Source organism: Diabrotica undecimpunctata, chromosome 8 (assembly GCF_040954645.1).
Source record: "Diabrotica undecimpunctata isolate CICGRU chromosome 8, icDiaUnde3, whole genome shotgun sequence".
NCBI classification, from domain to species: domain Eukaryota; kingdom Metazoa; phylum Arthropoda; class Insecta; order Coleoptera; family Chrysomelidae; genus Diabrotica; species Diabrotica undecimpunctata.
In genome coordinates this window covers 34,806,380-34,822,780 of record NC_092810.1, presented here as the reverse complement: position 1 = coordinate 34,822,780, position 16,401 = coordinate 34,806,380, and the positions used below count along the sequence as shown (strand labels likewise).

Genomic DNA, 16,401 nt, shown 5'->3' with positions numbered 1-16,401 from the left:
GTACTAACCTTATGCATTCATCAGGATATAGTGTACAGTTTGTCAGACACCTAAATCTTTGCCAATCCATCCAACCCATTGGCGGGGTAAGAGCAAGTCCATTATCCAAACCATTCACTGTTGAAATAAGTCCAACTAATGCGAACACAAGTGTTGAAACCATTGTTTTTTCTCAGTTCTTAATTCGCATAACTAAAACAATCAATAATATTGACAATAATGAGTGATGGAGCTATATTTATGTTATTTAGCTGGTACTTAGAGATTATGATCATGCATTTGATAATTTAAAACAATGTTTTATATGTGTTTATTGTTTTTATTGTAAGTTTGCTTAAAAAAAATCAATATTATAGAAAAATATATTATTGCTGAAATACAGATTAAAAAAATAAAAAATGTATTTAAATTTACTGATAATTTTCTCACACAAACAAATATAGATAATTATATATATACACTGGGGTGCAAAATTAACTAGACACTCAGATTTTTCCTAAAAACTGGCGTTTAAAAAAGTTTAAGATGTTCCCAATTGAGTGTTTAATAATAAACAAAATTTAAAATTCAAATTTATTACAACTCAAGAATGTTACACAGAAAAAACAATAAACAATTCAAAAAATTTGAAAATCTTCAACGAATGCTCCGCCCATTATAATGTAAAGCAACAGCTTGTGCTACTTCTTCTGGTGCCATAATTTTTTTAATGCAAGTTTTAAACGGGAGACAATACAAAAACCTACAGTCGAACTTATAATCAGGTACAGTACCACAATAAACTTAAATTAATATTAAGCCACTACTTCACATTAATAACAAAAGGTATGTGTAAAAGTATTGTTCGCACAAAACATCTAAACAGGGTCAAACAAGAAAAAAACGTTATCGCTAATAAGGCATAAAATACAATTCAAGGTTACACAGCTTACGAAGTGGCCAGGCAATTTAATTACTTATGCTCGGTTATTACTAACAGTGGAGGATGCGAAGACGAGATCCGTCGACACATCACAATGGCCAGATGAGTAACAGCCAAACTGACGAAAATTTGGAAGAACAGATTCAAAGCGTATAATGTCATTTGAAATGTGGATCTGCCGTAGAATGTTGCGCATACCATGGACCGCCCATCGCACAAATCACTCAATTCTAGCAGAACTTAACATAAAAACTAGACTCATCACAACTATCAATCAAAATATACTGAGATATTTTGGACATATAACTAAAAGAAGAGAAGGCATGGAGCGAATGATAGTTGAAGGTAACGTAGCGGGTAAAAGATCCAGAGGAAGATCTCCAGTACGATGGTCGGACCAAATAAAGGACATGACAGGTTACTCATTCTCCCTATGCAAAGGAATTACATGACGCCACTACATCCTTACGGAGGAGAAAAGATGGAGTGAAGCAGAAGGATGTTACATAGGGGGCTAAGAATTTTAGAAAGGCTAAGGTGGGTCATGGCATATAAAAGGTTCGGAAATAATGTGTTAGACAGAGATTCAGCAAAAGTGCAATGTCTGAAAACCCAATACATCGAGACCACCTGAAAGACCTCCAAGACGATAGGACACATCGAGAGCTGGATATTCTGAGTAGGTACCAAGACTTAGTTGTTGGAATGAACAGAAGAGTCCTAAATTAAGAGGAAGAAAAAAGCTTTCTCTTAATAAAAAAATATTTTTTAATGTAAAAATTATCTATTAGTAAAATGATTTTTATTAATCTCTCGGTATAAATAAGTTAACCTCAGCTAAAATGAGACACGAATAGAAGAACTATATAAAAAAAAAATAACGAGACTTACCCAGATCACTTTTCTAAATTATCTTGTGAATTCAGTTAATTACGATATTTCGTGGTACGTATCGCAGATGTTAATACACTCAAATAAAAATAAAAATTGTTTTATAAACAGTTTCGTTAGTTTTGATATCTTCGCTTAATTCAATCACTTTTATCATTAGTTGCCGAGTTCTTCTATACAGCGCCAGCGTATGGAAATGAATATTTTATTATCTTATCGTCCAGTAACCGAAGGAACTCTATCTCTGTATTCGGAATTAATGATATTTTTGAATAATTTACAAGCTTTGTTTTAGTTTGAAGAACTATTTATGTAAACAAATATATAAAAAATACTACATGAAATGTACATAAAAAGTAACGGGGCTATCATAAAAGAAATTATGATAAAATGAAGAAAGAAAATTATTTGTAGTTAAATTTACATCAAGTGGCGTAGAATTCCTAGAATAGATATTAAAATTTTGGCTGACCAGTGACGTCCGGAAAAAACATAAGTATTATATTAACTATTATTCAATGTATGAAAAATACTATAAAAAAAGTAAAGTATATAAAAAAAATTCATTGTCGTTAGCTTATCTATGTTTATCAATTCTCAATAGCTTCTATTGTAAACACATTCTTTGGGAAATAAATATCATTATAAAGTCATTAGGAGAAGTGAATTAGTTTTAATCCCTATTGTCCACGCAAAACAAACATGTCCCTTTGTCGATTTTGGTACTGACCATTAGACCAAAAACTTACGCAAAAACTACGAAAGTTCAGACTACGAGAAGACTGAAAGTTCAGTTTTATTTCATTTACGCAAGCGGATGAAAGTACCTACATCACGGAGCCGTTGCCAGTATCTGTCGTGAATTTCAAACAGGGTATGACTCTTAGTTAGTGTTAGTGCAAGTAAAACGTGTGGTGTTAAATGTATTGAACTATCATCTGAACTTAAAAAATGGTGACAGCTTGACTATTACTGTGAAAAAGTTTCGAAAATGTGCGGTGTGATGACATCCGCGAAAAGGCCCAGCAAAGCGAACTGAAACCGGTACAAAAAGGAAGAAAAACAGTTTTCAGTCTAATGCACGTGAGAATGCCTACCGTCGACAGCACAATGAACAAAAATACTAAATGACATGGGTTTTGAATATGGTAAAAGATGTCGAGATTCGATAATGAGGAAGAAGGATAATGTAAACCTTGTTTATACCGATGAGTCTTGGACTAACGTCGGTGTTTCAGTCAAAAAGAAATGGAGGGACACAACGATCAAGAATCCACGAGATGCATTCATAAAAGGGCTCTCTACTGGACTGAAAGCTCCAACCCAAAGAGGTCCTCGGTTTGTTCTTCTTCATGCTGGAAGCGAAACTGGTTTTGTGGCATGGGCCGAATTAACTTTCTTGGCCAAGAAGGGAACCGATGATTACTACAACGAAAGAAGACTACTACTAAGAAAATAGAAGACTACTACTAAAAAGTGAATTACTGGATACTGCGGCCGCATTTAAAGACAAGTACGACAAGTACAAAATTGAAACAATTGCGGAAAAATATGGCGTTAAGATTTTGAGACTGCCGCCTTACCATTGCTGGCTGAACCCGATTGCGATGGTGTGGAGTCAAGTGAAAAGGTATGTGGCTTCAAACAACGTCGATTTTAAAGAAAAAACGGTAGAACGGTTGATAAAAGAAGCTTACCAACGCGTATCTAAAGAGCAATGTTCTTCCTTTTTTGTACCGGTTTCAGTTCGCCTTGCTGGGCCTCTTCGCGCATATCATAAATGTTGCAAACACTCACATCGCACATGTTCGAAACTTTTTCGTGAGTAATAGTCAAGCTGTCGCCATATTTTAAGTTTAGATGATAGTTCAATATATTTAACAACACACATTTTACTTGCATACTAAGAATTATACCCTGTTTGAAATTTACAACAGATACTGCCAACGGCTCCATGTTGTATCTACTTTTATTTGCTTGCAAAAATGAAATAAAACTGAGCTCTCATAGTTTTGGCCAACAAGTTTTTGGTCTAATGGCCAGTACCCAAATCGAAATGTTTGCTTTGCGTGGACAATAGGGATTAAAACTAATTCGCTTCTCCTAATGACTTTATAATGATCTTTATTTCCCAAAGAATGTGTTTACAATGGAAGATATTGAAAATTGATAAATATTGATAAGCTATCGACACTGAGTTTTTGATATATTTTACTTTTTTTTATAGTATTTTTCTTCATGTTGTTGTTTAGTTCGACAATGTAACTCTCTTACTTATACTTCGATGATTGAATCATGTTTTAGTTGAAACAATAATGATACTCTTTTATAAAACCGTAGACAATTTTTGTATGCGCGTATATTGCAGTGCTATGATTCTAAAATTCGGTCCTAATGCGCCGCTCGGGGCAAACCGGCAACGTGGTCGGCCGTTCTTCCGTAAGAAATACAATTGAGGAGGTGTCAATCAAAATCAATCATGTCCATAAAAATCAAAAAATGAGTTAGCAGCTGTTTCATAATATAAAGAGTGAATCCTATTCTATGGTGTTTTCGGTTTCGGTTAAAAAAAATCATGTCCTGTTTAAAATGAATACACAATATTAGGTTCCCAAATCAAATGAAATTATGTCCACAGTTGGTTTCAATCATACCACCACATGTCCATTCAGCTAATAGGAGTGCCCCAATTTGGTCACGTGATTTGACCATGTCAATACATTGTCTGTGTTTTCCCTCTAGGTTATGTCGATAGCGAGTATTGAGTTTGTATTGCACTGTGGTTTAATTTTAATTATTATAGTAGTTTTTATTAAATAAAATTGAAATTTTCCATGGATGAAGAAAACTTAGTGAGAGTGGGCGATGCCAATGAAGGATCTCGTAAAAATAAAAAGACTGTGGATAAAAAAACTAGAGCCAAGCTTAAGCGATACAGTACTCCAGTGGGATGTCGTGTGTTTGTTCCATGTAAACACATGAACAAAGGTATGAAATGTGCATTAGTTAGGCCTATAGATGCTATTTTTGTTCGAAATATCCTCTACAAAATACCTGACAAAAACACGCAAGATAACACCATTGCCAGTTGGATAAACCAACGTAACATAAAGCGGCGAAGGCCTAGGCCTACCTCTGAAAAATCAAAGGCTAAAAGTTTTAGTGTACAATATTCTATACTTTCATCAACCGGTAAAGTTATACCTGTGTGTAGGAAACTTTTCATGCATATTACCATGGTGAAGGGAACAAGATTGACTAATATTTCTAAAAAGGTGAAAGAGGGAAAGGCTGTTAAGGATCAGAGGGGTGGCGATAGGAAGAGTCACAAATCTGCTGCGAACAAGGAATCAGTCCGCCTTTTTTTGAGAAATTAAGAGGAAAAGAAAGCCACTATAATCGAAAAAAATCGAAAAGGATTTATCTTGGTGCAGACTTAAACATTAAGAAGTTGTGGCTAATATACAATGATTCTGTACTTGATAATCTTAAAGTTAAGAAATCTATATTTAGGAGAGTTTTCAATGAATTAAATATCGGATTTTTATCACCAGCTTCTGACGTTTGCAATACATGCAATAAAATAGATCTTCAGCTGAAAATTGAGAAGGCTAAGGCTGTGAAAGACTTGGTAGTGGTCAACCAATTTATGATGGAGAAAAGAATACACAGATTAAGAGATAATGCTTTTTATGGGCTCTTAAAGGAAAACAAAGAAAATGAGGTTACTTTCTGTTTTGATCTCCAGCAAATTCAAGCACTTCCCAAAACTCCTATTCAAGACGCGTTCTACAAAAGACAATTAAGTTTTTACTCTTTTTGCATTGTAGCATCAAACGCACAAAACCCCATATTTTACGTATGGACTGAAGAACTTGCAGGAAGGGGTGCGACCGAAGTTTCGTCTGCACTTATAAATTTTTTGAACTCCGCTAATTTTTCAAATGTAACAAGACTGAATCTGTTCTGTGATGGGTGTGCCGGTCAAAACAAAAACAATGCCGTTGGTCACACATTATGCAGTCACATTATTATCCTAATACGCTGATCAGCTTAAGTCACTAACTTCCTAATGTCCTAATCAGCTTAAGATGGAATACGGGTAGTTCTGTTATGACATTGTGAAGTCACACTCAACTTCTAATACGGTGATTGGCTTGGGTCACTAATTGCCCTATATGGTCACGAGTAGTTCAGTGATGACACATAAACACAGCGGAACGAGAGATAATAATTTAGTGTGATTTAATTATGACCATTGTGAACGAGTTTGATTTAATTTAATAAAATAGCTATATTTACGTAAATACGTGTTTTAACTATTTTAATAGACGATACTATTTTAATAGACGATATCAGAAGTGTGTTAAAGAACCTACGGTAGAATTTAGTGAACTGTTTTTAATGTTAAGTGATTGACAGTGTCCAAAATGCCGAAAAGGAAAAAAGTCCAAGCGAAATAGTAGTTCCAGTAGTGAAACCACAACAATTTCGTCTACCGATTCTTCGCCGAGAAGGGAGTCAAGGTATACGAAAACGAAAAGAACACGTAAGTCAAGAAAAAGATCTAAACATTCAAAAATAAATAGAACCTATACGTCTTCGCCTTTGCCTCAAATTAGAGAAAATGCCACAAAAATAAATTCACCATCTGCATCTTATAATTGTACGAATAGAAACATTGAATCCGTCAGTTTTATTCCTGAATTTGATCCACTAATTGGAGAAATAGATCGATGAATTGAAATAATAGAGCACAATGCTAAGACGTATAGTTGGTCTGATAACTACATTATATTTCAAGCGATTTCTAAGCTTAGAGGTACCGCTAAAACATGGTACGCTAGTTTTATTGAAAATGAAGTTGCATGGTCTCAATTTTCTTGGGCAGAATGGAGATCAGTGTTAGAAAATACTTTTCAAAGTACACGAAATACTTATGATCTTTTTATGGACGTAGCCCATCATAAACCAACAGAGGGTTCTTCATTATATGAATTTTATTTTGAACATTTAGCAAAAATTAATAAACTTAAAGTAAATTTTTCCGAGTCAGATAAGATTTCTTTAATAATTGGTGCTATTGGAGACGAACATATTAAATTTGCTATTGAAGTTGCTCAAATCAAAGATGTCAATTTATTGGCAGTTTATTTAAGAAATAAGCTTTATCACAAAAGTCCAGAAAAATTGCCTGATTTAACAAATCCAATTGTTTTTTTTTTCCAAATCAAAATTTGTACATAATAACAAATTTGTTAATAACAAATATAACAAGAATAAACCTTGTATGTGCTGTGGAATTCAGGGTCATTTAAAAAAAGATTGTCACCACAGAAACCAAATATGCAGGTTTTGTAAAATTAAAGGTCATATTGAACAATACTGTTTTAAAAAGAACAAAGGATGTCAAGAGACAAAAGTAAATAAAACGAACAAAAATTTAGAAAAAAATAAATCTGTTAAACAAATACAGTTTAATTCTTCCGAAAATAAATTTAATAAAATTATTTTCTTAAATGAGCACAGCCATACTGCATTCATTGATTTTGGCAGCGATTGTTCGCTAATTTCAAAAGAATTGGCAGATAAGTTTAAATTAGAAATAAAATCATTAACTAAAGATGTAAAACTTTCTGGATTTTTGGGAAATTCTTTATCAGTTGAATATTATGTATTTGCTAAAAGAAAAATCGATTTTGTAGAATTAAATATTATGTTGTATGTCATGGATAAAGATTGGGTTAATGACTTTCTAATAGGAAGAAATTTTACAGAAGATGTAAATATTATGTATTATAGGATAGATAATAGTTTAACATTTAAATATAAGAAAGACTTAGATAAAGAAATAAGTACCGGAAATATATCTAAACACGAGAAAATGATGTTGGAAAATATTTTGCTAAATCACGAGCACTGTTTTTATACAAATTTGAAAGCTCTAAAAAAATCGCATTCTGTTGTTATGAGAAACAATATTACAAGTTCAGATGTAGTTAAGTTTCGTCCCTACAGAACACCTGCAGCTGACAAAGAAATTTTACAAAAAACAGTACCAGAATTATTGGATGCAAATATTATTCGAAAGAGTAATTCATCGTTCGTAAGCCCTTCTTTTCTTATTGATAAAAAAAAAGATGTAAATTGGACATGGACAGAAGAAGAAACAAAAATTGTTAAAGAAATAAAGAAAGTTATAGTCTCAGAACCAATTTTAACAATATTCAATCCGAAACATGACATAATAGTTTACACGGATGCAAGTAGAGAAGGATTTAGAGGCATAATAACTCAAATTGTTGATGGTCGTGAAAAGTCAATTGCCTATTTTAGCAAGCAAACCAGAAAAGAAGAAAAGAAATATCATTCTTTTGAACTAAAGCTTTTGGCTATTGTCAAAACCTTAGAAAGTTATAGATATTATTCAGCAGGAAGATCTTTTACTGTAATAACAGACTACAATTCCGTTAAAAATGCATTAGTAAAACAAACAATAATCCCAAGAACAGCAAGATGGGTTTTGTGTTTACAAGATTTTTGTTTTGAAATAAAACATAAATCAGGAGTACAACTACAATATGTAGATGCCTTAAGTAGGAACTTTGAAAGAACTGAACCAGAGGAAAGTCTTGAAATTAAAGTGATGCTCATCCAAGAAGACGACTATCTAAGAGAAGCACAGGATACAGATACGGAAATAAAAAAAAATTAAAGATATTCTTTTGTCGGGAGATCAGGAAAATCATAAGGATACTTTCAAGAAATATGATTTAAGAGGAAACAAAGTTTATAAAATAACAGAATATGGTAGAAGATGGTACGTGCCTAAAAATTGTCGTTGGCAAATTGTCAAAATGAATCATGACGATATTGGACATTTTGCGTTGGATAAAACAATTGAAAGAATAAAAAAACGGTATTGGTTTCCACGAATGCGAAGATTTATTAAGAAATACATTGCGGCTTGTCTTGCCTGTTTATACCATAAACGGGGGGAAAAAAGCCTGGCTATCTACATTCCATTCCAAAATATGCTAGACCGTTTCATACACTCCATGCCGATCATTTAGGGCCATTTGTGTTAACGAAATCTCAAAATAAATACATCTTGGTTTTGATTGATGCCTTTTCTAAATTTGTGTTTGTTGAAGCTGTCCCAGATACATCAAGTAAACATGTTATTTGTGCTTTAGAAGAAATTTTTTTAAATATTTGGTAACACCAAACGAATGATATCAGATGCACGATCAGCTTTTGTTTCAAAAGAATTTTTGAATTATATGGCAGAGAGAGGAATTAGAGTGTTTACAACTGCAGTAGGAATGGCAAGAGGCAACGGCCAAGTAGAAAGGGAAAATAAAACATTACTGGATACCATGGCCACAATGGGTGCAAAATTTGAGTCCGATATGTGGGATAAAAATTTAAAAAACATTCAACAAGGAATAAACGAGACAAAACACCGAATAACTAAATCTTCTCCCAGTGAAGTGTTTTTCGGGTACAAATTAAGAGTTGATGGAGACAAATACATAGATGATAATGATATGGACATTATTGATGTAATGTTATTGAGAAAGGATGTAGCTAAACGATTAGAAGAAAACAGAATCAAACAGAATAACGAATTTAATAAAAAAAGATGCTCTCCAGTGAAATGTGCTGTTGGTGACCTGGTATTGACAAAAGTTACAAGTTTTCCAGCAAACAATGAAAGTAAGAAGCTTTTAGAAAAGTATAGAGGGCCATTCAGGATTGTTGAGGTTCTACCAAATGATAGATATCGTGTAACAGAAGATGTACATTCATCAAGAAAAAGGCGTCCTTATGAAGGAGTTGTTGGTGGAGAAAACATCAAGAGATTTAAGATTCAAAGATCTTAAAATTATTCAGGTTAGTTACATGATAGTGTAGTCATTTTGTAGAATGACATAAAGATATTCTATTGTTTAAAAGGAATTAGTTTGAATAGCTGGAACTAAAAAAAAATATATTTTAATTGTCATTCTGAAAAATGACAACAAAGTGTTTCAATGATCTGAATGGGTTTATTTGAGTAGTTCTGACTATTTGAAGCAAATTTATTTTATTCGTCATTCTGAAAAATGACAAATAAATGTTCTAATGTTCTGAATGGATTTTCAGTTCGTCATTCTGCAAAATGACAAATAAATGTTCTAATGTTCTGAATGGATTTTCAGTTCGTCATTCTGCAAAATGACAAATAAATGTTTTAATGTTCTGAATGGATTTTCAGTTCGTCATTCTGCAAAATGACAAATAAATGTTTTAATGTTCTGAATGGATTTTCAGTTCGTCATTCTCCAAAATGACAAATAAATGTTTTAATGTTCTGAATGGATGTTCAGTTCGTCATTCTGCAAAATGACAAATAAATGTTCTAATGTTCTGAATGGATTTTCAGTTCGTCATTCTGAAAAATGACAAATAAATGTTTTAATGTTCTGAATGGATTTTCAGTTCGTCATTCTGCAAAGTGACAAATAAATTATCTAATGTTCTGAATGGATTTTCAGTTCGTCATTCTGAAAAATGACAAATAAATGTTATAGTGTTCTGAATGGATTTTCAGTTCGTCATTCTGCAAAATGACAAATAAATGTTTTAATGTTCTGAATGGATTTTCAGTTCGTCATTCTGCAAAATGACAAATAAATGTTCTAATGTTCTGAATGGATTTTCAGTTCGTCATTCTGCAAAATGACAAATAAATGTTTTAATGTTCTGAATGGATTTTCAGTTCGTCATTCTGCAAAGTGACAAATAAATGTTCTAATGTTCTGAATGGATTTTCAGTTCGTCATTCTGCAAAATGACAAATAAATGTTTTAATGTTCTGAATGGATTTTCAGTTCGTCATTCTGAAAAATGACAAATAAATGATATAGTGTTCTGAATGGATTTTCAGTTCGTCATTCTGAAAAATGACAAATAAATGTTATAGTGTTCTGAATGGATTTTCAGTTCGTCATTCTGAAAAATGACCAATAAATGTTTTAATGTTCTGAATGGATTTTCAGTTCGTCATTCTGAAAAATGACAAATAAATGTTTTAATGTTCTGAATGGATATTCAGTTCACCATTCTGCAAAATGACACCCAAATATTTTAATGTCTTGAATGAGTTTGTTTGAATAGCCGTAGCTATTCGAAACAAATTTATTCACATTGTCATTCTGAAAAATGACAGCCATATGTTTTAATGTTTAAAAATGAGCTTGTATGGATAGTTGTAGCTATCTGAAACGAATTGATTTAGACTATGTCATTCTGCAGAATGATGGAGCCTTTCTATAAATTGGCATTCTTAATAATAAAGAACATATTATTTTTTTTAATAGGTGTTGTACGATCGAGGACGATCGTGACGTCAGGATGGTCGAATGCAGTCACATTATTATCCTAATACGCTGATCAGCTTAAGTCACTAACTTCCTAATGTCCTAATCAGCTTAAGATGGAATACGGGTAGTTCTGTTATGACATTGTGAAGTCACACTCAACTTCTAATACGGTGATTGGCTTGGGTCACTAATTGCCCTATATGGTCACGAGTAGTTCAGTGATGACACATAAACACAGCGGAACGAGAGATAATAATTTAGTGTGATTTAATTATGACCATTGTGAACGAGTTTGATTTAATTTAATAAAATAGCTATATTTACGTAAATACGTGTTTTAACTATTTTAATAGACGATACTATTTTAATAGACGATAATTAGTGTATTAGTTAGGATCAGTGCAAAATGCTTTAGAGGAGATTGTTCTAACATACCCTGTTCGCGGGCATAGCTTCCTCCCCGCTGATCGGGTATTCGGAAGGGTTGAAAAGTTACTCAGGAAGCAGCCTACCATTGCAACAAAGGAAGAGTACTACAATGTATATAGTTCTGTTGGAGAAGTACGGAAACTTGGAGAGGATTGGGGATTGATTGATGCTAAAAGTTTGGCTACACGATTTAAAAACATTGAAATGATATCTCAAAAGAAGAGGATTTTTGTGAGGAAAGAGAAAGCTGTCAACCGCAATGGACAAGAACTTACCGTTATCAAAGTGAAATCGGCACAGAATTTTAGGTTTGAAAGTGATTTTGAAACCTACAACAAGCCTCAAAAAAAAGGCTGGCATTCTGCAAGGTCGTTCTCAACTCCTGTAGAGTCACTTCCACTGAGCAATATAGTGAAAGCAGCTAAGAAGAAGGACGTGGAGACGTTACTTGTGAAAATGTATGGTGATGACTGGCAGAAACATGACTTTTTATCTTGGTATAAGACCATAATAGTGGAAGTCCAGGACGACGAAATTGATGCTGACGAAGTGGACGAATCCTGTGATTGTCTAGAACCTGACATTGGACTACACATTTAAACATTTATATTTTGTGGAAAGTGTCGTTGGTAAATGTTAGCCATTTTTCAAGATATTTTTTGTAACAATACAATAGATATTTTAAGTAGTCTAAGAGTTTTTTTATGAACCCCTTCTATCAACGTCCATGAAGTCCAATCAAATAAGAATATGTCCTTTTTTTTTTAAATGTATTTACAGGTTTATTTATACCTTCAGATTTGAAATATTTACTAAGAGTCAGTTAATTTCAATAAATAAAATGATATATGCTAATTTATCCGATTTTTCATGTAAGGTTATTTACTAATACGTTTTTTGCGATTTCCCTAAAACTTCTTAAGGTGGATATGATTGATTTTGATTGACACCTCCTCAATTGCACAATAATTTTACATTACCTATCTTACCAACACTGCACATTCTAACTGTGGCTTCTACTATATAATCCGGTCTCGATAAAGGGTGCTTTAAGCTATGGGCACGATTGCACCGGCAGCAGATTTAATCCTTACAACACCATAATTATTAGACACTTACTTACAGCTTTAATCTAATAAATTAGGTTACATATCTCAAACAATAGTAAAAAAAATTATATGTTATACTTAGTAAATATAAGTCCGAAAGTGTAAGTGTATATTCTTGGAATAAATCCTTATATTTTATTTCGTCAATTAATGCATTGTGGTGCAGCGGTGCCATTATGCCCATTTTTTACTAGGGTCAGCAAAAAGTTGAATATTAAAGGCGTCTATTTTCATTTATTCTATTCAAGTCATCATACTAGGATCTCAACAAACTTTTAAAATATTTGAAATCATAATTATGATCCTTTGATCAATTGTTAAGCACTATATTACGACGACGTCCGAATATTTTTTGGAACAGTCATTAGGACAAATCAGTGAATCTTAAAAACATCGCTGCAAAAAATAGGAACACGGGCAATGTAGAGAATAAATGGATGGAGATAGAAAAGGCCCTTATGACAGCTGGTGAAGGCTCCTTAGCTCCAAGCAAAATTAAGAAAAAGGAATGGATGACAAACTGATCTCATGGAGGAAAGGCGAAGAAATAAAACCAACAAGACAAAATACAAAGAAGTAAACCGTGAAATTAAGAGAAAAATTAGAGAAGCCAAAGAGAACTGAGTTCTGGACAACTGCAAGGAAATAGAAGAATATGATAGAAAGTACGATAGCTTTAACATGCATAAAAAGATCAAGGAAATAACAGGTAAAAAAGTGAAACAAGCATCCATAGTAAAGGACAAAAAAGGTAAAATAATTACAGATTTAAATGAAAAACTGGCAAGATGGACAGAATACATTGAAGAACTTTTTGCAGACGAAAGACCAGAAATAGCAGTGGCAGAACCTACAGACGACACAACAGGGCCTGAAATCCTAAAAAGCGAGATAGAATATGCTATAAGGAACACAAAAGGGGGTAAAGCTTCAGGGCCAGATGAAATTCCTGTAGAATTGTTGAAACTAATAGACGACGACGCACTTGAAATAATGGTGAACCTCTTTAACACAATTTATAGTTTATAGAACAGGCATCATACCAAAGAAATGGCTCTCCTCTCCTTTTGTCACAATCCCAAAGACGAATAACGCCAGAGAGTGTTCAGACCACAGAACTATAGCATTGATGAGCCACACACTAAAAGTATTTTTAAAAATAATTCACAAAAGAATATTTAATAAATTAGAAGAGGACATAAGCGCCACACAGTTTGGATTCAGAGGTGGACTGGGAACACGGGAAGCTTTGTTTGGTCTGAGTGTGTTAATGCAAAGATGTTTGGATGTAAACCAAGACCTCTATGTAGGTTTCATAGATTTTGAGAAGGCCTTCGATAAAGTCAGACACCAAAAGCTGTATGAAATCCTCAGAAGCAAAAACATCGACAGTCAGGTTGTACTGGGGACAAACAGCAAAAATCAAAGTTGATAATGAGTTAACCGAAGATATTGAGATTCGTCGAGGTGTGCGTCAGGGTTGTGTGCTTTCTCCACTATTATTCAATATATATGTAGCGAAACAATATGTCAGGAAGCGCTCCTAGAGCAAAACATTGGTATGAACATTAACGGAGAGTTAATTAACAATATACGATACGCTGATGACACGCTAATAGTAACAGATAACCTAGCAAATTTACAGTTTTTGATGGAAAACATAAACACCCATACCAAAAAGTATGGTCTAAAACTGAACATCAAAAAGACTAAATTCATGATTGTAACAAAGAAGCTATACACCGATGTGAATTTAACCATAAATAATCAGCCAGTTGAAAGAGTTACGTCCTACAAATATTTAGGGGTTTGCTTCACTGATACTAATGACCAGACAAGAGAAATCAAGAGGCGAATAGAGATAGCGAGACAATCGTTTGTCAAAATGAAAAAGTTCCTATGCAGCCGGGACATAAATATAAACTTAAGAACGAGAATGATAAGGTGCTATGTTTTCTCCATTCTGCTGTACGGCATGGAAGCCTGGACACTGAAAAAGATAAACATCAAAAACATTGAGGCATTCGAGATGTGGTGTTACAGGAGAATGTGGAAAATACCATGGACAGAAAGAGTAACAAATCAAGATGTTCTGCTGAAGATGGGAAAGGAATGCGAAGGCATAAAAACCATACAAACGAAAAAACTGGAATATATGGGCCACATAATGAGAGGAGAAAAGTACTCTCTGCTTAGACTTAAAATCCAAGGAAAAATCTCGGGAAAGAGAAATGTGGGACGTAGGAGGATTTCCTGGTTGCGAAATTTAAGGGAATGGTATGGGTGCAGTTAAATACAGTTTTTCAGAGCTGCAGCCAACAAAGTAAAGATTGCTGTTATGGTAGCCAACCTCCGATAGGAGACGGTACTGCAAGAAGAAGAAGTAAATGTTGGTGCAAAATTGCAAGTGCTCCGTGTGTAAGGGAGTGTTAAGTTCGAAGCCGGCTCTTGCCACGTTGAGGCCGACGATGAAACGCGTGGAATTTGATTAACATTGTCCGTAAGAGCCAACGCTGAAATCTACTGGTGAATCCGAGTTTAGACGTATATATACGTATGTATATACATATACGTCTATGAGTTGCACAAGAAATGACATTAAGATATTACGTCATCACGGGAGGCAGCGCAATCATACCCAGGGATTATGGAAACCATCTGAGTTAGTTCGGCGCAAACGTGCCCTCAGCTGAATGTACCCCAGGTAAAATCGACTCAATCGTCCCATACCCCTGACGACTGAAGTATATATCCGAGGGTCTAATACTTTTATGGAGGGCTATAAACTGATAAGTTCGTATACGTAAACAAAGGAACGGTTTGTGGTGTAGTCGCCGTAGTCAGTAAGATACTTGTTGTATCCGTCATAGTGGCACTTCAAAACTTTCGACTCAAATTACTAAACATAGGCAGACAATGTACATATCAAATATTTCATTATGTATTTAAAAATATCTTGTGACATTTTACGCTTTAGTTATTATATTTTCTTAGAATTGACCACAAATTTAAAATATTTTATTTTGAAAAATTTCCGAGCTGAAAGTCGAAACGAAAAGTTGTAGTTAATTCTGAGAAAACATAAAAATTAAAGATTATTTTAAAGGTTAAAACTATTATTATACCACCAACGTTAAAACTGTTAAAAAATACTGTAAATTTTAATCACTAATTACAATAAGTTTCACTGTCGTCCATGGAGTTGTAAAAAATTGTAATATATTTCTTCTTCTAATAGTAGCATCTTCATTAAATGTTAATAACAATCTTAGTTTCTTCTTCTTCCTCTTTTCGCGTAGACATGACTCTGTCTGTTTTTCAATGTGCGTTTAGTAAGTTGTGGTTCCGTGGTCTTCCTACTGATCGTTTTCCTATTGGGAAACCATCTCTTGTCGTCTTTACTACTCTATTGATTGTCATTCGGCTTATATGATCATTACATTCTACTCTTCTATTTCTTACATAGTTCTTGATGTTCCCCACCTTGCATCTACGTCGTATATCTGCACTTCTAGCTCTGTCCCATAGTGTCTTACGATAAATTTTTCATCTCTACTGTTTCTAACATCCTTTTTGTCTTCGCTATATCAGGTCGTGTTTCTGCCGCTTTTGTAAATGCCGCTTTGTATTGGTCTGATAACTGTTTTGTAAATTCTACCTTTTATTTCTTTCCCGATATTTT

The 16,401-nt window shown here is 33.7% G+C and overlaps 1 protein-coding gene across 2 annotated transcripts in view; it reads right to left on the bottom strand.

Moving 5' to 3' along the window:
* Positions 1 to 16,401, bottom strand: part of LOC140447418 (alpha-N-acetylgalactosaminidase-like) — a 57,418-nt gene that overhangs the window by 36,342 nt on the left and 4,675 nt on the right. Inside the window, exons 1-2 of one of the 2 annotated variants that reach the window (XM_072540058.1) lie at positions 1,814 to 1,973; positions 9 to 192 (exon numbers count right to left, since the gene is read on the bottom strand). In XM_072540058.1, coding sequence (XP_072396159.1) covers positions 9 to 163 — 155 coding nt within the window. In that variant the 5' untranslated portion in view covers positions 164 to 192; positions 1,814 to 1,973. Of the gene's footprint in view, positions 1 to 8; positions 193 to 1,813; positions 1,974 to 16,401 lie in introns of those variants that run through there. The other variant, XM_072540059.1, reaches the window with a different exon arrangement.